Source organism: Musa acuminata, chromosome BXJ1-11 (genome assembly GCF_036884655.1).
Source record: "Musa acuminata AAA Group cultivar baxijiao chromosome BXJ1-11, Cavendish_Baxijiao_AAA, whole genome shotgun sequence".
NCBI classification, from domain to species: Eukaryota; Viridiplantae; Streptophyta; class Magnoliopsida; order Zingiberales; family Musaceae; genus Musa; species Musa acuminata.
Window position 1 is genome coordinate 20,106,982 of NC_088337.1, and position 25,002 is coordinate 20,131,983.

A 25,002-nucleotide genomic window follows, 5' to 3' on the forward strand; every position below is an offset into this window, starting at 1 on the left:
GTATGAGCTCCAAACTGTGGCCCATTAAATGCTTGCCATTCACATGCCTCAAGTAGAATCCTCCAAGCTCGCAAGACCATTAATCTAAACAAAAGACAAGGCAGCAGAACACAGAGGGGTCAGCAAATCTCTGTGCCGTTCTTTGTAATTTTGTTGTCTTCCTCTCCTCCTTTTACGACTTCACGTGACTCGAGGACGGAATCCTCGCTTTTTCCTGTCTTAATCTTCCCTCAGCGTTACCTCCTCCGTTTTCTCTCGGAAAGGAGTCTTCTTTGCTTCATTGCATCGGCGCACTCGGCTCTGTTCTTGTGGCGCCACCCAACTGCTCCCACTAAGGAGAGAAAAGAAGAGGTGTTGACGGATTATAGAAGGTTTCATGGGTAGAAAAGCTATCTTTTTGGTCCCCTTTTTTAGCTAAAGGACCCTGGATTTTGATGTGAGCTCCCGGTGTTTGAGGGAAGCGAGGGTTTTGGCAGAACAAGATTTTAGCTTGGCGGAGGGAAGTTGGGTTTGCGGGAAGAACTCGATCAGTTGTTGCAGTTCCAAGACTGTGTTGGTCATCTTGTGCGAGTCTTTTGGTTTCGGGCAGTCAAAAAGGTCAGGCCTGTCATTGCCATTTTCTTATTGTTAAACTTCGTTCTTTGGGAAGTTTAATTGTTGTTAAACTTCGTTCGCTATAGGTTCTCTTTGTTCTTCTTTGAACTGAATTATTGGTTTTCCAATTGCCTAATTGATCAAAATAGAGCTGCTTTTTTGGCATTGGTGTTGTCCAAGTAGACAAAGATCTTGGAGGGTTGGCTCAAGATTTGGTGTTGAGGTGCATCACGTTTGGATGTCCATGAAGAAACCTTCTTTTGTCATTCTGGAGATCTAGGAGCAGTATCTGTTGCTTGGAAGAAGAACAAAAAAAAAGAAACCTTTTTTGAAGTGCATGATTACTGAGGACCTGTGATCATCTGTGAAAAGGTCATCATTTGATTTAGTTTGTGATTTGGAATTGAGGTGCAGCAGGCATGGATGTCCTTCAAGAGACCTTTTTTAGTCATCCTGAAGATTTAGGAACAGTATCTGTTTCTTGGAAAGAAACTTCTTTAAAGTGCATGATTACTGAGGGGTTGTGATCATATTGCAGTAGAGAAGCAGTTGTTTCAGGAGCTTGATGGGTTCTTCAGGCTCCAAGCCTTCCAATGGGGATGCTTTGCTTCTATCGAGAGAGCGCGTAAAATGCATTAGTCAAGCTATTGATTCGAGATATGCTTTATCTGCAGCTCATCTCTCTTACATCCAATCTCTTTGTAGCATAGGAACTGCTTTGAGGCAGTTCGTGGAGGCTGCGCTCTTGATAGAGCCATCATATTCTACCTCCGAAGTTAACAAGTCCCCATCGCATTCTTTTTGTGTTACTCCATCGCCTTCCCAATTTGCTGAGCATGTCAGTTCACCATCACAAAGTGGGAGTCCATTGTCGTCGCCTCGACTGTCAAATATGAGTTACATGAGGGCAACAGGGGCTAGTGCTATGACTGTCACAATTGATTCATCAGCAACACATTTTGTCTCAGAAGATTCTCTTACTTCTTCCCTTCTGCCACCACCACCACTCCTGGAAATTGGATCATCATGGGACTACTTTGATCCCGCTAATGCAGTGGCTAACTGTGAATTGCATAAAGGTGAACCTAGTGGAAGCATAAATTTTTGCAGGAGACAGTTAAAGGAAGCAGAAGTGGTTCCTTTGAGCGAAGAGCAAGTGATGATATCATGCGAGGAGAAGCAATTAATAGGAAACAAGGTCTGTTTGGAGGGATTCGATGTGGAAGTTAAATCTATAATCTTGGCACATAAAATAGATAACATCAGATGTATGCATTCTGGGTCCCTTAGTGTTAAAGGATCAATTAAAACTATGATTAAAATTGCCTCATCTGATATTTCTGGATCAAATATGGAGAATAGTGATCTGCAGAGAGAGATATATGCTGAAAGGGAGGACACATCTGAGTTCATCACACACCGAGCAAAATGCTTCTTGTCCAGCATGAGGGACATCGAGCACCGATTTCTACGTGCAGCAGAAGCAGGCACTGAGATGTCTAGGATGCTGGAGACAGATAAGATCAGGCTTGGCATCTATGCTGACAGAAGAGGTAGTTTAATAACATTATATATATATATGTATATATATATGTATACACACACACACATATATATACACACATGCATATATATATATATATATATATATATATATATATATATATATATATATATATATATATATATATATATCTTGTGTCTTTGGCATGATCCTTGAACATTGAAATTTTGGTTAAACTTTTGCCAAATGAATTATTTGTTCCACAGGTAAATCACCATCTTCTCAAATTACTTCAGTCTTTAATCGGATCTGGTGCAAGGGAGAGCCTCTCCGAAAGCATGGAGGTTGGTATAAGAACTATATATGAGAAATTAGTTTAGCCGATGAATCACTATTGGCTTTCATATCTGATGATAATTGTGGTTGTAGATTCTATGCAGAATCTGAGAAAGGTTATCACATGGAACCATTCAGTCTCATCTCTGTCATCATCATCATCAAAAATCCCTCTTACCTCAGCAACAAAACACGATGAGGAAAATACGCAAAGTGATTTTACTGAAGAATTTTGTATGATTTCAGGAAGTCATTCATCCACATTGGACAGGCTATATGCATGGGAACGCAAACTATATGATGACATCAAGGTAGTTTAATCTAATCACTCCATGCATGACAAACAATTTCATATTCAAGTAAATAGGCTTCCATGTTATGAAAGTATGAATCTTAGTAAAGAGACATGCTACCTATTCATATTCTCTTTTCTTTTCTTTCCATTCACACATGTATAGGTTACATAACTTTAGTTTGATTGATAATAAAATCTTCATGATATCATAGAAGAGGTATTGTTATATAATGTTTGCAGTGAATCTATAATAAAGAAAAGATGACCCAGTGCACAAGGCTCCTATCAGTGCTTTGTTTAAGAACGATTAACGTATGTGGTCTTATCTTGAAAAGCTAGTTCCATGGCTCGAGATCTGTCCAAGTTGTAAAGGAGCTACCATGATGCCAAGGCTCAACCTGATCCTTGGATATGTAGTGAGTGCTACACAATTTTTGCAACCTGTATTAACAGTGTTTGCTCTTATGTAATCCAGCAAAATAAACATAAGAAAAATATTTATTTGATTCTTTGCTTGTCAAGCTTATTGTAGTTCCACGCTACCGAAAATTACCTGAATTAGTCTAATGATTTTACAATCTTATTAACAATGTTTGCTCTTATGCAATCTAGCAAAATATGCACAAGAGAAATACTTATTGATATTTTCTTTTCTGGTTAAACTTATTGTTCTTGCACTCTGCCACAGTATATCTGAATGTTCCTTTTTTCTGACATACAGTCTATTGAGTATATCAGGAAGGTGTATGATCAGAAATGTAAGCAACTCGGACATCAATGTGCAAGAGATCTAGATGCAGGATTGATTGACAAAACTCGGGCTGTTGTAAAGGATCTTCATTCTCGATTAGGAGTGGCTATTTGGTCAGTTGAATCAATTTCGAAAAGAATTGAGAAGTTGAGGGACGATGAGTTGCAGCCTCAACTTGTGGAACTGATGCAAGGGTATGTTGATGAATCTTGTTCTGATTTTGTTTACTTGAGAAAATTCATGTTTCGAAGATATTCACAAACCCAAATTTGAATGATATTTAAGTTATTTTAACAACACTGACTTAGATCGATGAAGTTACATTGAATACTTTTTGTTGCATGTTTCTGTTAAAAAAAATGAGGCATTTATTATCATCATACTGCATGTTTCATGTCGAGTTTTTAATTTGATGTGATGTTTCAATTTGGATTATCTGTAGGTTGATCAGGATGTGGAAAGCTATGCTTGAATGCCACCATGCACAATTCATCACGATAACGTTAGCATATCTAACAAAGAGCTCAACCGCAGCAGCACTTGGCGAACCCTATCGGCAGGCTTTAAGCCACCTCATAAATGAGATGGGCTACTTCAGCCATACCTTTTCGATTTGGGTCAGTGCTTATAAATCCTATGTAGAGGCTCTCAGTACCTGGCTTCAGAAGTGTGTCTTGCACCCCCAAGAACGCAGGAAGGGAAGGCGGGTCATCTTTCCTCCTCATCAAGCATTATCTCCGCCTATATTTGTGCTCTGCAATGGTTGGCTTCTTGGACTCAAGTCCCTTCCTTCCAAGGATCTCTGTGATTCTATTGAAGAGATCATGTCAATCCTACATGACTCCTTTGAGCAGCCAACAGAAGCTGAACAAGCTGGAAAAATGGCGGACGAGCCAGAAAATAGCAGAGGATTTGACGGCAAGCAAGTGCGAGACTGTGGAAGACCTTCGAACTTGGATGAGTTGAAGACAGGATTGACAAGGCTTTTTGATCGGCTGACAAAGTTCTCCGAGACATCGCTGAAGGTCCATGAAGATGTGAAGCAGGGGATTGAGATAGCTTCCATTGCTTATGCAAACATAGTAGTTTAGCTGGTAAAATGTTACATAGTCACTGCTTTGTAGATGTGTCATGACTGTGTATGCCAGAGCCATATAAAACTTGATCTAAAGCAATTGCAGGATGAATGACTTGATGGTGCATTCTCCTACTGGTAGCTAATCTTGTTTCTTTGGAAGCTTCAAATTAACCTGAGTTATCAGCTGAAATATCTTATTGCGGGTTTATGTTAGAGGCAGTTCTTGTGTTGCAGAAGAGATTTGACAACTTGCAGTGTCGGTCATCTCGTGCAGCTCGATCTATGTGACATTGATTTGACTAAATAAAGATGGAGATTAATATGTTATCTTGTTGCTTTACATCTTGTGCATGGTGTTAGGATGATTCTAGCTAGGAGAGTCCTAATAGAGAATGATATTCATGTAAAATCTATCAATGTCGATCCCTATTAAAGAGGTGAAGAGATCGACTAGGATTAGGAGGTTGTTTGTTAAAGAACAATTAAGAGTTGTAAAGGAATAGGAGTCTTGAGTATGAGTCATATTAGGAGTTTGTTAGTATGAGTCTTGAGTATAAGTCCTATTATGAGTTAGGGTTTAGAAGCCCTATAAATAGTCATGTATTCATCTTTTTCTGTTAAGCAATAGATGAATTTTTTTCTGCAGCCTTTGAGCATCAACTTGGAGAGAGGAACCCCTATAAAGTTCCAAAGAGGCCGATTCTCTAAAGAGATCAACCCCAAGTTTAAAATCTGCAAGGGTTCTAACACCTGATTCATGAAGATCTGTGCAGGAAAAAACATAAGCTCATCTCATGTACTTTGATCCATGTTGCGTTCGGCTTTTAAACTATGGTGAACTTAACAACCTTCTTGTCTTCTAATATTTGACAGGACCTTCACATAGCATCAAATCAATGATTATTATTATTATTATTATTATTATTATTTCAATTAAGATTTTTCCAAGCCAAAAACTTGAATTCTTTTTGTTAGTCAACAAAGTTGACTAGTCATTTTTGTCCGCTTTGTTTTACCGAAAAATGGATGATGAACTTTATGTTGCATTCCTATTACTAAAAAGGTTTTCTTCTAATTAGAAGAAAAAAAAAAAAAGTAGGAGGCTTCCGCTAATACAGAGAGTATGATAATTGACAAATATATTGGTCTTATCTTTTGAGACTTTTTGACTCAAACCTAAACCTTAATTTTCATAATCGTAAAGACACATCATTGTCATCGTAGTAAGGTCTTTTTTATAATTATTTAATCTGTTAAATTCTTATAAGGGAGATTTTCTAAGAAAAGATTTAGGTTTTGGGTTTTTCTCAGATCATGCCTCCTCTGATTTTTATATTATCAAAAAGAGTTAATTTTCTTTATAAAAAGATCAAAATACCCTTTAAAAATGGTTTTTCATCATAATCCAATGTTACCTAAACTGATTTAGTATTACAATGTTTTTAGTTTACAGTGTTTTTTTATTACTAAGCTAAAAACACTTTTAAGTCCATTGAAAATCTTGGATAATGTCTCATTATTTTTTTATTATCATTCCATCATAATAAACAATTATCAACATTATAAAGTTTTCTAAAAATATTTAGGCCTAAATCTAAGACAAAGAGAAAATAGAAAATAGAATTATCATAGTTTATTTGAGATATATTCATAATTATGTATTATTAAATAAAATAAAATTTATATGATTTTTAAAAATCATAGGCTTAACTTTTTGGTTACATAAAAAAAAATAACTTGTCATCCTTTGTTTTGAAATATGTCAAAATATTTTGAATTGTCATTCAAAATCACTTAAGAACTCTTAAATAAAATTTTTTTATGAAATCTTAATACATACAATAAGGTTAATAATTAATGTTTGTGAGAATTTAAATCAATTAAGACTAAGTTAAGAGTATTTTTGGTTCAGTAACAAAAATAACATGATAACTCTATTTAAGAAAAACATTATAATTGTGGAACAAAAAACACTATAACCCTATTCAAAAATATCGTAATTGATTCGACTTAATATCAATTACTATAGTCTAGTTAGGTTTCGACAGAAAATTCAAAATTAAAATCAACAATTGTCAATGAGGATATTTTTATTATTTTAAAAGTAAAACAAAAATTCATTGGTCTCATTTTAACCTAAGGCATTTTTTGGAAAATCGCTCTCCATTTCCGATCGATAATATTTTCATGTGTAATAAATATTACATGAAAATAACTAAAAATAAAATAAAATAAAATCCAGTTCTTGAATGTGTAATATTTTCATGTGGAAGAAGTGCTCTCCATGTTTACCCCACATCCTTTGAATTATCATATCCTGCTTTCTGTGAACATACAAACATTCCAAGATGTTTTAGTTAGTGGCGGTAGCAATTACCTCAATATATATATATATATATATATATATATATATATATATATATATATATTTTTTTTTTTTTTTACAGCAATGGAAATAAGCCATAGCTGAGTCGGTTGATGTTGCTTACAGATCAGAAAGAGTACATCCATTTCTTACTGGGAAACTGTCTTGTCTTCATCAAACCTATCAGAGAGTTTATAAAAGTCAATCAAGTGCCAGAAATGTAACGCAAGATCTCATGTGGGTTGACTTATACTTGCAGGCAGCAGCAGAACTTGGATAAAAACAAAAAAGGATTGGACTTCATGGGACAAATGTGTTCATTACATGTGTCAAAGTGAATTTGGGTGGCTACTGGACTTAAAAAGCACTCGTGGAAGAATGAAAGTAAAATGACTGTTCTAGTTCATGGTTTGGCTAATTTATAACCACTGGATTCTTAACACTTTCTAATAGCAAGGTTTTGTAAGTAAATATGGAAGTGTATTTATTATTTGCTACCCGAGCTTATTATCTCCTATTGAAACTATAAATAAGTCGGATACACCATAAGAAAAATCTAAGTGTTTGCTTTGGGTTTAAATCCACGCTCAGTTAAATAGTTTGGACTTATAGTTTAAATTTTTCTTGTTTAATAGATTCGAGTATCTTATGGCCTAGGAACATCTTCCTAAAACATTTGTAATAGTCCCTCTTTTATAGTAGTGATTTGCTCCTCCTTCGTCCGTGGATGTAGGTCAATTGATCGAACCACGTAAATCTGGTGTTCTTGTCGCTTTTATTCTTTCTGCTTTATTGTCTTTGTTGGGTTGCCAAAATTATCCTTTGGTAAATTTTCTAGCTAGCTACATTCCAGATGGTACGTCAAAGGAAGATCTTACGGGTATGGATAAGAAGGCCCGATCGAGCATTATTCTAAATCTCTCTGATGAGGTTTTACGGGAGGTAGTTACGGAGACTATGGCTAAGAGTATGTGGGATATGCTTAAAGCCTTGTATATGAAGAGGACAGTAGAGAATCGTCTCTACTTAAAATAGAGTTTGTATATGCTTCGGATGACTGAAGATACATCTATACTCTCATATCTTGATAAATTTGACTCATTGGTTATGTATTCGGAGAATATAGATGCAAAAATTGATGATGAGGATAAGCCCCTATTATTTTTATGTTCTCTTCCCCAATCTTTTAAGCATTTCCGTGATACTATAATTTATGGAAAAGAAATAATTTCGTATTAGAAAATTAAATCTACACTAAAATCTAAAGAGTAGATAGATAGGGATATCACTAGGGAAAGTAGAGGGAATCAGGCTGAGGATATAGTTGTCAGGGGTAGAATGGATAAAAGAGAATTTAATAGTAGTAGATCTAAATCTAGATCTAAATCCAGACATAGAAATTTGGAATGTAGTTATTGTCGGGCACGTTAAGACTGATTGCTTTAAATTGAAAAATAAATTAAAGCAAAAGGAAAAAATTATCGAGAAAACTACTGAGTCTACTGAAGCTAGTGTAGCAGCTGATGAGAATGATGAAAATATTTTCTTTGCTACTTATGACAGGAAGAGGTCTAAAAATAAATGGATTTTAAATTCAGGTTGTTCTTATCACATGTGTCCTAATAGAGATTTGTTTTCCACGTATGAATCTTGTAATGGTGGAATTGTTTTGATGGACAATAATGCAACATGTGATGTTGTTGGTAGAGGAACAATCCGAATTAAAATGCATGATGGTATTATAAGGACGCTCACTAATGTTAGACATGTTCCTGATTTTAAAAAGAATCTCATCTCTTTAGGCACCCTAGAGGCCCTTAGGTATAAATACACAGTTGAAGGTGGAGTTATGAAAGTTTCTAGAAGTGCTTTTGTTGTTATGAAAGCTTGTAGGTCTGGTAGCTTATATATTTTGCAGGGAACTACTATCACAGGCTCGGTTGCAGTCTTATCATCATCATTGTCTAATTCTAACATCACCAAATTATGACATATGCGTTTAGATCATATGAGCGAAAAATGTTTGAGCATATTGAGCAAAAGGGGTCTACTTTACAGACAGAGCACTGGGCCACTGGATTTTTGTGAACATTGCATTTTTAGAAAGCAGAAAAGAGTTAGCTTCAATTCTCCGATAGTTCACAAAACGAAAGGTACTCTTGACTATATTCATTCAGACCTTTGGGGTCCAGCTCATGTTCAGTCTAAGGGTGGTGCTAGGTATATGTTGACTTTCATTGACGATTATTCCAAGAAAGTTTGGGTTTATTTTTTGAAGCATAAAAATGATGTTTTTCTAACCTTTAAACAATAGAAGGCTTTGATTAAGAAGCAAACAGGTAAACAGATTAAGCAACTTCGAATAGATAATGGCATGGAATTTTGTGAAGGTGACTTTGATGAATTATGCAAAAATGAAGGAATCGTTCGGCATCACACTATTAGGATGACGCCTCAACAAAATGGTGTGGCCGAACGTATGAATAGAACACTCTTGGAGAGAGCAAGGTGTATGATCTCAAATGCAGGGTTGACAAAGGACTTTTGGGCAAAGGCGATTAATATGGCCTGTTACGTTATCAACCGCGTTCCGTCTGCAGCACTTAACTTTAAAACTCCAGATGAAGTTTGGTCAGGTACTCCTGCTGGTTACTCTGATTTAAAATTTTTTGGGTATCCAACATACATGCATATAAATGAAGGAAAATTAGAGCCTCGAGCTAAAAAATATATTTTCTTTAGGTATGCTTCTAGGGTGAAAGGATATAGATTATGGTGTTCTGATCCCAAATTCCCAAAATTTGTAATCAATAGAGATATTACTTTTGATGAATTATCTATGTTATCTTCCAAAGAGGAATCTACTAGTTGTACAAATGATAGTGCGCAGAAGCATGTGGAGCTTGAGATTGGTAGTTCTAATTCTTTTCAATCTAACTCTTCTATTCAAAGAATGTCGGTAGATGGTCCCGAGTCTACTAATGAAGATGATCTAGAGAAAGAGCAATATTCCATAGCCAAGGATAGACCATGGAGAAATATTCGACCACCACAAAGATATGCAAATTTGGTTACATATGCTTTGTCTGTTGCAAAAGAAACAAGTGAAGTTGGTGAGCCTACTTCCTACTCAGATACAGTTTCTTGTGATAATTCCGCTAAGTGGTTGATCGCGATGAATGAAGAAATTGAATCTCTCCATCAGAATAGAACTTGGGATCTTGTGAAGCCGCCTTCGGGTAAGAAAATTGTTGGATGCAAATGAGATATCATTGCTGAGGGAAAGGTCCTTGTTCAGAAAATTCATACGAAAGACAATCCAATTGATATGCTTACGAAGCCTCTTCCGATTTACAAATTCAAGCAGTGCTTAGACTTGGTTGGTGTTCATTGTTGGTGATTGCCCGTTGGGGCTTTTATGAAGAAGGTGAAACAAGTTTTGTTGGGACATGCTAAGGTGAAGATTTGTTAGTTTGGCAAGTCTCATAGTCCCACATCGGGAAAATCAGACTTATTATCTCCTATTGGAATTATAAATAAGGGTATGGGCTTTGAAGTCAGATGCACCACAAGAAAAACCTAAGTGTTTGCTTTGGGTTTAAGTCCACACTCAGTTAAATAGTATGGGCTTATAGTTTAGATTTTTTTTGTTTAATAGATTCGGGTGTTTTATGGCCTAGGAACATCTTCCTAAGGTATTTGTAATAGTCTCTCTTTATTATAGTAGTGATTTGCTTCTCCTCCTTCGTCCGTGGATGTAGGTTAATTGATCGAACCACATAAATATGGTGTTCTTGTCACTTTTATTCTCTCCGCTTTATTATCTTTGTTGGATTGTCAAAATTACTCTTTGGTAAATTTTCTGGGACCAGCTCTAACAAATGTTTTAGATCAAACTGGTTGCCATAACGCTCGTTGTTCCACTTCATTCTTTTCTCCCCATTTTCTTTCCAAATCCTTATTAGCCATGAAGTTGTTCTAACCTCTGCAGCCATCTCCTTCTCGAAAGGATGCATCTGAATCTGGTTATGCTTGGCTTACCGATTGGTCTCGTTGCTCTTTGCTCCTCCTTGTATAGATCATGATGGTGATCTTTGTACGTAGTTGCACATTTCATGATCTATGAATCAATAACACAGTAAGGAAGTTTACATGAACATACTTTGTCTGCTTAGGCTGCATATCTCGACTTTGTCTGACAGAGAAGATCTAATAAATCATTGCAAGTTAGTAACTGGATTCTGAAAGTTGACTATCTTAAATCAATGGCTGTCATCTCAGTATGTCAAGTTCGTATTTCTTATGAACAAAGACCCACTAGACTCTGAAATTACCTTCCTATCGCCTTAGTAGTTAGCAGCAGTCTTTGGACTTATTTAAACTACTACCAATATTATAATTCTGAAGAGGCATTAACTAGAAGATATTTTAATTTATATACATACATATATATATATATATATATATATATATATATATATATATATATATATATATATTCTTATGGTATTCAATATTGTTCATTTCTCATACGAAATATTTTTATCATTTTAGATGTTTTTATATGTGTTAGCTCTATAATAATCTTTACCAAAAGAATATGGATTATCATTCATATACCAAATTGCAAGCATAGTATGAGAATATGAAAATATTAAAATATTAAAATATTAAAATGTTCACATGAGAAATTTTTTTTCTCTAAATCCATTATGACTATCTTATCTCAGAAGATGTGTATGGTTATAATTCAATACGAGTATAAGGAAAAACATCATAATATCGACCCTGGTTCTTCACCTTGACAAGTTAATCCTTGATAATACTTATAAAAATTGATTTTAAATTATTAGCTATTTCGGATGTAGAACATTAAGCGACCTTCCTTTTAATCATTTCAATCATAAAAGTAATATACAAGGTACGAACATTCTTCGATAATGAATTCATACTTTCTGATGTATTTGTGGTAAGCATTATATAACAACGGCTAAAAAAATATGCAAAAGCTCATTTCTCCTTAATTTCATATATCCATATGAAACTTTTTTTTAAATTTTTGTATGCATTCATTAAACTTATACATAATAGGAGATCTAACAGTAACCTAAAATAATTTTATAGCCTCTCTATCTCACACATTGCTCGTAAAATTTTTAAATAGATGAACCATGCAATAAGGATGATATGCTGGGAAGATTTCTTTCATAGCTAAAATAATTTTTAGATTTCAATCACTTACAATAATCAAATTTCCGCATCTCATAATATATATTCTTAATTGATGCAAGAATTACTCTCATGAATCCTTACACTCAATTTCCATCAAAACAAATATAATTAAAAACAATCTATTAAAAGTTGTAGCCATCATCAAAGCACCGAGAGATTTGCTTGAGAGATATACAATATCGATGCCAATAACATATTGCATATGTAATTTGAAACTTAGTAAGCTAAGCTTCTAAAGCTCAACATATTATTTAAAAATGATTTTATGATGAAACTATCATTTGGACACGAGTCTCATAATTATATATTTTTAACTCTCTTAAAAATAAAATCATATCAATATTTAACTAATCAAAGTCATCACGAACCTATTAAGTATAATCTTTCATGCAAAATAAGTCTTGAAACAATAACTTTAAATCTTTTTTTAATATTAGGAATAACCATCTTTGAAGTATAATCAACATTTGTTAAAACTTGATATTTTAATTTAATCTGTAACAAAGGTATTGTTACATTTCTTATGATCCCCATTCAATTTTGATACATTACAATTATACTCTTTATGAAACTTAATAAATTACAATTACAATTAAAACTCTTTATAAAACTATCGGTTCTACCACGAGCTACTATCATCCATTGGTAATAAAAAAAAACTTTACATTTTATTTTTATCTTATAATTTCTACTTACAACATGTTTAATCTCAAAATTTCTATGAATAGCATAGTTTTTAACACTTTTTAAAATTGAGCCCTATCCCCTAAACAACTATACAAAAATATTATTTAAGTTAAAAAATAATATATATAAAAAATATAATAAAATAACTTTAATATTATTCAAATATCATACCAACCAACAAATAGAATATTGTATGAATGATAATCAGGAAGAACTGGTGTGTTTAACAACAGACTATCATCTTAACTAAAATCGTAAGTACTTATTCAATATTACTATGCATATCCTCACTTAAAATAATTCCTTGACCTATAACATTTAATGCATCATAAATATTTGAGTTGTATTACCTTTGATTTCTAATCTTTTTTCAGTCAATTTAATTTTGAAAATATCACCACTAGCATCATCCTTATTATAATAAAATGGATCATTCAAATCTATAAAAAGAGTCCCAAAACTTAAGTTATTGAAGAAAAGATTTAAATTCAAACTTAGATGTCTCGTATGTCTATCAATATCATCAAGAACTAAAAACCACTATTTTGGATGAAAAACAGTGACTTAGCTATCAAGGGATAAAACAGTTCACCAAGGAATGTTGTTTGTATATTTTTCAAGTAAAGATGTTCTAAAAAGAAAAAAATCAAAATTACAGGATGCATATATATATATATATATATATATATATATATATATATATATATATATATATATATATATATATATATATAGTCTATGGCAAGAACAATTTATGCCTAATCTATGTTAATTGACCTTCGAAATGAAATGTAATAGGTAGAAACCGACAAATTATAACATAATAAATAAACGAGGTTTTATAAGAAAAGATTTGAGTACAGATTATTTTTATTTCTTGACTGCAGAGATCCATCCATCCCTGCATGAATCACCAAAACAAATCAATTATGTCTATCTTACAACCCTTAACACACCAATATTACAAACGACCTCTAAATTGGTCGAGTCCTTCAGTAAAACAACAACAACAAAAAAAAAAAAAAAAGGGAACACCTTCAAGAACAAAAAGCTCGAGGATAGCTTATTTCTTTTCAGTTCATCCTTCCATCATCACCTCGGTCACAGCTTAAGGTTGGACTTACATTCTTGAGATACGATACGAGCTTCTTTGCCCAGTCCACTTGCTCGAACAGCACACGCCAAGTCCAAGCTCGTCGTCCACAGATCCAGCCCCATGGCTCTTGGCGTCACCACGAACCTAGCTGTGACCTCGAGCGGGACAACGTCCTTCGATCCATTCAGACTCCGATCGATCGTCTTCGGTAGCCCGTCGGTGTTGGAGCCATGAAGAACCAGTCGGAAGGTGGTGGTGTTCTGGTAGCCTTGGTGGAGCCCCGGCGTCTTCCCCGCTGCGATGTCGACGTTGCTGTGGGCCATGACCGCCGTCCCTCCGGCCTCGTAGGCGTAGCCCATCTTCTGGCTCGGGTTGTGGACTCTCATCGTGAGATCATACTCCGGCTTCCGGTCGGATGTGCCGGAGCTCTTCACGGAGAGGCGTTCGACGGCGAACGTGGGCGTCGCAGGTTTCACAGTGACGAAGAAGACGACCACGATCACTATGAGGAGGAAAAAGATGAGGAGGGCGGCGCCGAGGATCCATTTCAGCAAGCCGACGCAGGGGCTTTTTCGCCGGGTTTTGTCCTTGTTGCGGTACCGCTCGGCCAGGTAGGCGTTCTCGGGCGGCGGCACGCGGTAGACTTGGTCCTTGGGGACTTGGACGACGTAGGTGCCGAGCTGGGGATAGGATTCTGGATGGGGATTGGGATCGGCGGGGGGGTCCGCGGCGGTGGCAGGGTCAGGGGGAGCATCGGCGGCCGGCTGAGGCGGTGTGCTGGGCGGCGCCCGCTCCGCCATGGGAGGGTGGGTAGCGAAGGGAGGGACGCAGAGTGGGTGGCGGGGGGGTGGGGGTTAGGGGGAAGGGGGAGGTGCGATGACGGTAGGTGGAGAGAAAAGAGGAGGAAGAAGAGGTGGAGGAGGTGGTGGTAGTGGTGGAGGCGAGGGGGTTGCACGGGGGAGGTTGGGAGGGAGGAGAGAGAGGAGGTGAGGAACACCCGCACACGTAGCCGACAGCTCCAGCCCAGGTACCGACAGAGCCTATTGTTGTCAACCCATTGACCTGTTCAATGGTCAAACATCAACCAACCGGGCCTAACTGTCTTGAACCGGATTCCGGGTGGAGGCCAGGACATAAACAAGACAAGGTAATAATTAATACATATATATATATATATAATATTTAAATATCATCTTTGTTACTTATTTTTTTTAATTAAAAATAAAAAAATGATAATGTGAAATGAATTGTTACATCATTATATATAATATTTAAAATTTTTATTATATTAAATGATATATAAGATGTTTTATACATGCATTGGAACCTCAAACCTATATAACCTATACTATTATAAGACATTAATTACTAGGATATTGTGTTGAGATATCGCTAAGATAATTGATACATTACCGTTATATTGTTATTGTTCTTCTATATTGCTCGAGTCTTCTTACTTTGTTGAATTAATAAGAACCGGGCCACACATTGATATCGGCGCATGGGATAGTAAGCCGGATTGGCGTGCCCATTATAGAAATCGGATTCGTTTGGCTCGGTTCAACATGAACCCAATCAGCGTTCAGCCAGGTCTAACCGAACTGGTTCAGTTTGGTTCGGCTCGACATGAACCCCATCTACTCGGTCCGATTTATATATAGCATGTTCATCATTGCAACCCAACAGATAATATCTGCTCGGCTCCACGTGAACCCCATTTTCTCCGGCCGACAGACCTCTTAAATCGAGAATTACAAGGGTTTCTCTTCCACGCTAAGTGAAGAGGTCGAGAGAGAGAAGCCATGACGCCCATCTTGATGAAGGGCCATGAGCGGCCGCTGACGTTCCTCAAGTACAACAGGGAGGGAGATTTGCTCTTCTCCCGTGCCAAGGACCGACCACACGCCGACCGTCTGGTTTGCCGATAACGGCGAGAGGCTCGGCACCTACCGTGGACACAATGGCGCCGTATGGTGCTGCGACGTCTCCCGTGAGTTCTTCTGCGTGGGACATGCTTTCTCTTTGTTTGGCTGCGATGCCTTCTGAAGAAATGTTTTGGATGTTGCCAATGTTTCTTTTTCCTGGTTTATATATGTAAAGGTTTCGATTTTGTTGCTTTTGTTTCATTGTTTGAACTTGATAACTATCATGGTTGTCGGTCTGTTGTCATTTAATCGAGTTTTGGAAGAAAATTATGTTTTTGATGGTTGCATTTCCACTCGTGGGACCTAATTAGTGTTTGTTTGCTTGTTTTCTTGAAACTCTATTGTTCTTGTGCTGCACATGCTGTCTTTGCAGTTGGTATTCCTATCGCTAAAGTAAATTGTTTAAGATTTGCTTCTTTGTGAGAAATCTAATATTTCATCCGAAAGCAAAAAATTGTGACAATATTCCATTTTGAAGTCAGAAAAATATCCAATGGTTTATGTCCATTGAAAATTTGAGGAACAAATATATCTTGGTGCGTTTGATTCTGCCTCAATGTATTGTTTGTGTCTGTTTCTACAGGAATTATTAAATTAGCAGAATGGTTGTCTGGGATAACTATCTACTTGAGATCAAGTCTTTTATCGTTGGAGATTATGTATTTATGATTGTGTAATTGACATTCTTTTGGTGATGTATCTAGGTGATTCTATGCGCCTAATTACAGGAAGTGCAGATCAGACCGTAAAGCTGTGGAATGTCCAGACAGGAACTCAACTCTTCTCTTTCAACTTTGATTCTCCTGCTAAATCTGTGGATTTCTCTGTTGCTGATAAACTTGCTGTAATCACAATTGATCCGTTTATGGGGTTGCCATCCACCATCCAAGTGAAATGAATTTCCAGAGATCCTAATGAATGTAGGGACTGTCTAACATTATCTCGTTCTACAATTGATACGCACCCTGAAGGAAGTCTTCTTTGTTGTCTATATAGCTAAATATTATTGACATCCTATGCAGTATTAAGGTAGACCAGAAAATAGAAGATAGAAGTAGAACTATCAGAATTTAATATTATAGAGAGACCTAGGCAAGATACAAGAAACCTGCAAATATTAGCTGATTCTATTCTTAGATACCAATAATTTATCACAAATGCATCGTGCCTTTCTCTGATACACAATCCTAAAAGGATATAGCCGCTACAGCTCGCCTATATGGCTCTTTGTTATGACTCTTCTGATCAACTCGAAGTTCAATAAGACTTTAAAACTTTTATTATTAGAGGTTTGGATCCGAACATGACCAAGTTGTAGTTCTTACACTTCTTTGAGAACCAATGGTTAAGTTGCATGTTTGGTTATGTTAGTACACATATAGAACAAGAAAATTTTTCGACGAAAGCAGAGAAAGAAAGATCAAGATCTGTCCCATCTTATCCTTATATATTCAGACCTATTAGCCTTCCATGTTCTATAATTGACTGTGATTTGTGCTCTTTTTTAATATTATCATTATTAGATGCTCACCAACAAACTGATAATACCATTAATTTATTTTCTGCGAGTGTTTTTCATTAATAGTATTATCATGGAAACAACCTCTCTATATTCTATATTTAGAAGCAAGGCTGTGTACATTGACCCTCTCCTCTCCCGATCCTGCATTGGCAAGAGCTTCATGTATTGGGTACACCTTGTTTAGTGTTTTCTATAAACTTTTAGTTGATTGAAGTATGAATGACAAAGTGATAAATAAGCAAAATTTTGAATTTAGAACCTTCTTAGTGATAATTGTTTAGCATGTTCTGTTGGTACAACTTTTCAGATCATTGGGCTCATCCCAACTCTGTTACAGTATTAATGACGTTGACTGTTCCACCTTTCCTCAACTGAGCACTATCCTTCCTCTGTTGGCTTGTCACATTAATTTTATTTTTCCACTTGCAATGGCCATCTGAAATTGGAAAGTATAACAATGGCACCGTCACAGCGCACGAGGCTCCCATGTGTGCAGGATCGATCTGGTAAGGGGTTGATATATGTAGCTTTCAGTAGGTTGTTGCTATGACTTCAACTCTGTCATCCAAGGTCACAAATGAATAAATTTACTGTAGCATGACTGGCTCCAAGGCTCACCCTCTTTCTCATGTTATATGTGTATTATTATTACTTAATAATGCCTGATTTTTTCATTTCTGATTATTCTCTAACATTGTCAATTATTCACTTGTGAAATGTTTTTTTATGCAGAGACTAGTGAATCAGTCCTTACAATCAAGGGGCCTCAGGGACCTATAAATAGGGCTGTTTGGGGACCACTAAACAAGACTATTATAAGTGCTGGTGAAGATGCAGTAATCCGAGTATGGGATACTGAGGTGGGTTGCATCATTCCTTTCATATGCTTTTATTTGGTCACATATTTTATAACATTCATGTTGATATTCACATGAAATGATTTTGTTTTAAACTTTTTGTTTTTGGCTTCCTCTATTGAGCATAATGTAGTACAGGAGGTGAAGTATACTTTGATCGTAGATTATTTTGGCTATACTATGCGGAAGTGATGGATAGGGAGTTAGATGCTTACATTATTATATGGAAATTCATCTTCTAATGTTAAGAAATATTTTTTGCATAGTGTCAACTATGATACTTGGAACAACATAGTTTCATTACACAGAATGTGACAGTCCATGTTGGGTCTTTTGTTTTCCTCTTTAGAAACATTTTTCTGTTTTGGCAATGCTGTTACCATGAGTCGGATATCAAAAGTAAGTAGCTGGCCCATGGGAAGATGTAGATGATGCAACAAACCATGGTTGACAACCTTAAGTTACATGTAATGTATTGTTTCCCCATTTATCTGACTGAGGATTTCCGTTTGGTAACTCATCCATTAACCTTATGGATTGCATTGGCTTAGAGTATTGTCAAGATATATCAAAATAAAGGTAACAGCAACGAAATATCATGTAATTTAACTTACTATACCTGACTTACACATCGACTTTATAAATCTTGCTGTTAATCATTGGCATATATCCCTTTGTTTTCTGCATCCTATTTCTTTTATATTTATCAGTGCATTTGTATGTAAATTTTACAGACTGGTCAGCTCTTGAAGGAATCTGACAAAGAAACTGGTCATCAGAAAACAATTAGCTCACTCTCAAAATCTGCAGATGGTTCCCATTTCTTGACTGGTTCCTTGGATAAATCTGCCAAGGTGCCAACCATTATCCTTAATGCTGCTCTATGATGCTCACCATTATGTTCAGTCTAGGATTTATTTATCTATCTCTTATTTTTCCTGATTTCTTGTTTTCTAAGTCTGGGATATAAGAACTCTGACACTTGTCAAAACATATGTGACGGAGCGTCCTGTCAATTCTTGCGCGATTTCTCCACTTCTTGATCATGTATGTAAACAATTCTCTGTAAATTTACTTTTTGCTTTGCAAAGCTGCCTTCTACTTGTCATTGTCATTAAGTTATGCTTTCACTTGTGAGCCAAAGCATGCATGGCATTCTGTGTGAAATTCTCTAGTTATTTGACATTGACAAAGAAGCTGGCCCACAATTGTTAGAGTTTTGCATATGTTTTCTATTTATATATCTATGATGTTCTGAAGGTCTGTGTTGTACATTATCTTGCGTGTTCCTTGCATGTGTTTCATCTAAGTCTTATCTTGATGGTTTTCCATAAGAAGTGTTCTTCAGTGTAGATGATTCTTAAATCATTTATCATATTTTGTTGAGATTCTTGATTTCTCCTGCAAATAAACTTATTGCTACTTGTTTCTAAAAAGAGGTTGTTTGCAGCTAATGATACAACTTCACAATATATGATGATGACGAACAAGTAAATTGTATGTTTGGTTGACATTTTCTTGGCTCGTATTCCACTAGCTGGTAAGTATAGGATGGATGTAGTACTAACTAAAACTTAACACCGGTCTCTTAGAAGACACTTTTTATAGTTGTATAGCTAGTGTTTTTTTAACCGACTTTCCAAAAAAAAAAGTGTTTTTTTAACCTTATTTAGATTTTAATCATTGTCTTTGTCACCTAATGTTTTGTTCAAAACAAAAAGAAACTGCTGTAACTTTGAGGGATAGGCTAAAGTCCACACTAGATATAGTATCTCAAACCTTGAATATTGTAATTGACTGATATCAATTATGTTTCTCATGACATTGGAGCTTCTATGGTTGACCATGTGCGGACAGTTTTAACTGACAGCCACAACATTTAATTTATAATGAACTAGGGAATGCTTGTATCTATAGTGTGATGCTTTGTTTCAGCTTCTCAAGTTGGAGTTGGAACCGTACTATGAATGGGTTCTTTTGGGATTTCAACCAAATATTTGGAACTAGTTGGGGTTTGCTAAGCGATATTTCTAATGCAGTGGTAAAAGTTGGTTGCATACCATAGTCCTTTATCTTATTTTACACCATAGTGGTTAGCTAATGTAAGGTTTTATTCTTGATCCAATACTAGTTTTGGCAACCAGTTGGACTGGCACCATTCTGGTTGTATTAAGTGAATACTGATCAGAAGGTACTGATCCGACTGGTATTTGAAACCGTGGCGTCAGGTCTCAATAGCTTTTTTGTTATCTGCCAATTTCTTTTGCGGGGCAAGAGGCAGTACATGTCACGACTACTGATCATCGTGCTGGAAAATTTGAGGCAAAATTCTTTCACAAGGTGAACTAGTTCATTTTCATTGTATTGATAAGAATCTTAGTGTTTGTATTTGACTAAATTCTTCATGAGTTTATTTATCCTATAGTTGTTTTTGGAATAGATTCTTCAAGAAGAAATCGGGGCGTGAAAGGGCATTTTGGAACCTATCAATGCTCTGGCTTTCAGCCCTGATGGGAGAAGGTTAGTTTTCCATCTCATGTTGCATTTCAAAATGGACATATATTTGTTATTCTTGAAAAGATCAGGAGCGATTAAATGAATTTTCTGGTCTAACCATTGATATTGTATGTTGATTATATTGAGTTATCTAACTCTTCCTTGGTCCATCTACTTTGATCCTAGCCTATAGTGTAGGTGCATGCATTTGCAAGTGTATCCATGTGGCTGCACATGTAATGTGGCAAATTCACTGTCCCTGTCAAAATTCACTTATATGTTCCTTTTTTCAATATACTTTTTCTGTTGACCTGGTTGTTCCAAACATTGGTTTGGCAATCAGATAGGTAGCGGTTCCATAATCTATGAATAGACTTTGATTATGTTTCTGTTTCAAGAGCTGCAAAGTTATATTTTAGGGGAGGATGCTCAGATGGCTGATTGGCTGCTCAATGAGGGAAGAAATTCTGCTTTGCTTTACATGGGACATGGATTTCCCCTGTGCCTCACTAAGGCCTATTTTGAGCTCTGATGTCTCTAAATCTGCTTGTTCCTGTTCCTAAGCATTAATAAATTCTCTTTTTTTTCAAAAAAATATTCATTTTGTTTCACCCTTCAATTTTCCCATCTTGCTGCATTTCTAATTTTTGTAATGCAGTTGAATAGGTGATGATAGTAGAAGAGAGGATACTGGAACTGCTGTCCTGGAACTTTGTTGACAGCATTCTGTATGTAATTTTTGTGATGAATTTTAGATACTTTATTGGTACCATTGGATCCATGGAGGTTCTCATAGTTTAGATATGGGAAGATATAAGGGAGCAATATGTTTAATGAACGAGAAACCATGTCTCTTCTGGTTCTTTGCAAAATTTTGCATAAAGAACCAATAGTTCTATTTGTTCTCCTGATGCACTTTGTGTTAAGGACAAATTACTTGCAGTACAGTCAAATATATATGATCTCTTGGAGTTTGTTTTCTTTATTCCAAATTGTTGTCTACATGGAATATGAAATAATGAAATTGGCACCCAATATTGGAGGGAGAGGTTCTATAATCATGGCCTGCCAGTAATTGGTTGATAATAGACCTAAATGTATTGTATTTGGTGGAATTATGGAAGCATGAAAAAGGGAAAAGGAGCCTTCCTTACAGAGGCCTTTAGAACAGGGTAGTGAATTTGTGATGGTTTTTAGCAGACTTGGCTGTGCAATTTATATCCCAGATTTTACCATGTTTCTTTTTTGCTTCTACATAATGTAATGAACATTGTTAAATCGAGCATGTGGGCTTCAATCAATTTCATTTTCTGATTTATTTTCCTTGGACCCATACCTTTTGGGATTGGATAATTGGTCCATTCTGTACGTGCTTCCTAGTCATATAAATATCTATAAGTTCTCAAGCTTATTTCTTCTACAATTCCATTGCTTTTAATAGTTTCTCGAGTGGTGGTGAAGATGGCTATGTAAGACTGCATCACTTCGATCCAGACTACTTCAGCATTAAGATGTGAACATGGAATTATGAGGTACTCTCTTATTGCCCTTGCCCTGTTTTTGTTTATAGAAAGGATGAAGTGAAAAAGGATAAAGATATCATTGTTGTTGCATCAATTGGTATGTTCTATCTTTCAGATTTGGTGTCATGCAACCGTGCGAGGGGGATTTCAGACTTTGTGACTTGTATGAATGATGAAGAGTGGGGACTTCTGTTGTTGGTAACTCTATATGGTGCATTGTAACCTTGGATTGACCCTGACATTTGTTTTGCACTACTAATATCATAACAGTATCAAGACTTTTTTTGGGACAACGAGTTGCTTCTGTAGGTACTACTGTTTAATCAACAAATAAATTTTGTTTATACCGAGTTTTCAACGAGTTAGCGCATCTATATCTGCAACTGCTTTCATCATCAGACATTTTGGCTACAAAGGCATTTCGTAGTACTGCTGCTATTCCATCAGGGCAACCTTGTGGGTTTATCGCATGCATTGTGATCGTTTGCAGTGGACTTATTGTGTTAGGTTCTCAATCTGGTTTGTCTTGTTTACTATTCAGATGGAAAATGAACGGGGGGTTAGTTATAGGTTATCTTTTTAATTAATTATCTTTACTAGTTTGGTCTTTATATTTTTAAAAATTACATTGGGATTCGTATATTTACGAAAGTGAAATATTTAATCTTGTTTCATCTCGTGAAATATTTGTTGGGAAGAAACCTGTTAATGCGGAATAATTCTTTTCCCTCTTTGTATATCAAAATAGGTTTCTCATCAAAATACCAACTTGATATCAAAATGCTAATATCAATCAGCACAGCATAAACAATAGAGCAATAAATCAATCACACAGTGAGACCAAATCTTTTTAACGTGGAAAACCTAATGTGGGAAAAACCACGGGACCGTAGTTCACCTCAAACTTTCACTATCAATAATAATGATAACAGGTTTACAGTATGTCTTCTCTAGAATAACTAGAGGATCAGAATAACATCAAGATCATAGATCTTGGCTCAAGGATAGCATATCTTCATCACATAGGATGGATCTCCTCAAAAGAGAATTCTAGGTCTCATAGAGTGGATATCGCAGGAAAGTACCTTAGAGAGGGTAAATTGCAGATCAACACCGTTAGGATTGTAGAGTTTGCTGCAAGGATTCTCCACATAAAATTTGGGCCGAAACTGACAACGTTTGGCCACCGATCGTCAAGCAGAAAAACTCAGAAACCTTACTTTCTCTCTCTATTTCTCTCTCCTCTTTTCTCTGCACGCCGCATGCTCTTACTCTAATCTCACCCTAATTTCGTTCTCTCTAATCTCCAATTAGTTGATTTGGGCTTATGGCCCAAATTGTCCAAGCCCATATATGGACTGGAACCAACAATTCTCCCCCTCTAGCTCATATGATGGGTTGTACCAAGCCCGCTCTTCGCCTACATGCTTCAAGCTTTTCCTTAGGCAAAGACTTTGTCAACATATTTGAACCATTCTCATTGGTATATACATTTTCCAACTGTAATTCTTTCATCTCAAGCACACCACGAATCTAGTGATATCTCACATCAATATGCTTGGATCTAGAATGGTATGTTGAATTCTTAGAGAGGTGAATGGCGCTCTGACTGTCATAGTAAACAGTGTATACTTCATGTTTCAAGCCCAATTCCTCTAGAAACTTTTTCATCCATAAAGCTTCCTTGCAGGCTTTAGTAACTGCTATGTATTCTGCTTCTATGGTTGATAGAGCAACACGCTTCTGTAACTTAGACTGCCAAGAGACTGCTCCTCCTGCAAATGTCATCAAGAATCCCGAAGTGGACTTCCTGGAATCAGTATCACCTGTCATGTCTGCATCTGTGTAACCTTCTAACACAGGTTCATCATCACCAAAACATAAACACAACCTGGAAGTACCTCTTAGATATCTTAATATCCATTTCACTACTGCCCAATGTTCCTTTCCAGGATTTGAGAGAAATCGGCTAACAACTCCAACTGCATGAGCTATATCTGGCCTAGTACAAACCATAGCATACATCAAACTGCCTACTGCAGATGAGTAAGGCACTCTGGATATTTCTTCTTTTTCTTTCTCACTCGTAGGACATTGTTTTGAACTCAGCTTGAAATGACCTGCAAGTGGAGAACAAACTGCTTTGGCTTTACTCATGTTGAATCTTTCAAGAACCTTTTCAATGTAAGTCTCCTGAGATAGCCAAATCTTCCTTTTCTTCCTATCACGAAGAATCTTCATGCCAAGTATTTGTCTCACCGATCCTAAGTCTTTCATGGCAAAAGACTTACTTAGCTCTCTTTTAAGCTTTTCAATTTTTCCAACATCATGACCAACAATCAACATATCATCAACATATAGTAGTAAAATAATAAAATCATCATTTGAAAATTTCTTCATAAACACGCAATGATCAGATGTGGTTCTATCATTCCCTTGGCTCATCATAAAGGAATCAAACTTCTTGTACCACTGTCTAGGTGCCTGTTTGAGTCCATATAAGCTTTTCCTAAGCTTACATACCAGATTTTCTTTTCCCTTGACTTTGAAACCTTCTGGTTGCTCCATGTAAATTTCTTCTTCTAAGTCACCATGAAGAAATGCTGTTTTTACATCAAGTTGTTCAACTTCTAAATTCAAGCGGGCAGCCAAACCAAGAACAACTCGGATAGAGGACATTTTCACAACCGGAGAAAATATTTCTTCAAAGTCAATACCTTTCTTCTGACTGAATCCTTTCA

General features: G+C 36.2%; 2 protein-coding genes and 1 pseudogene across 5 annotated transcripts; 2 read left to right on the top strand and 1 right to left on the bottom strand.

Annotated features, from left to right (window-relative positions):
* The first annotated feature begins 61 nt into the window (after positions 1-61).
* Positions 62-4,885, top strand: LOC135597249 (uncharacterized). Of its 4 annotated transcripts, none has more exons than XM_065089957.1 (6): positions 62-2,147; positions 2,365-2,442; positions 2,528-2,550; positions 2,681-2,745; positions 3,468-3,674; positions 3,923-4,885. In XM_065089957.1, the coding sequence occupies exons 1-6, from the start codon at positions 1,160-1,162 to the stop codon at positions 4,569-4,571; spliced, it is 2,010 nt and encodes a 669-aa protein (XP_064946029.1). In that variant the 5' UTR covers positions 62-1,159; the 3' UTR covers positions 4,572-4,885. The 4 variants fall into 4 exon arrangements, with proteins under 4 accessions (XP_064946029.1, XP_064946026.1, XP_064946027.1 ...); XM_065089954.1 differs by having other exon boundaries at positions 68-597; positions 681-2,147; positions 2,528-2,745; positions 3,451-3,674; XM_065089955.1 differs by having other exon boundaries at positions 68-597; positions 744-2,147; positions 2,528-2,745; positions 3,451-3,674.
* A 9,058-nt stretch (positions 4,886-13,943) lies between these two features.
* On the bottom strand, positions 13,944-14,738 carry LOC135596440 (NDR1/HIN1-like protein 13). The gene has a single exon (XM_065088485.1). It carries the CDS (start codon positions 14,736-14,738, stop codon positions 13,944-13,946), a length of 795 nt encoding a protein of 264 aa, XP_064944557.1.
* An 897-nt stretch (positions 14,739-15,635) lies between these two features.
* On the top strand, positions 15,636-22,619 carry LOC103971316 (eukaryotic translation initiation factor 3 subunit I-like; annotated as a pseudogene).
* Positions 22,620-25,002: the final 2,383 nt, after the last annotated feature.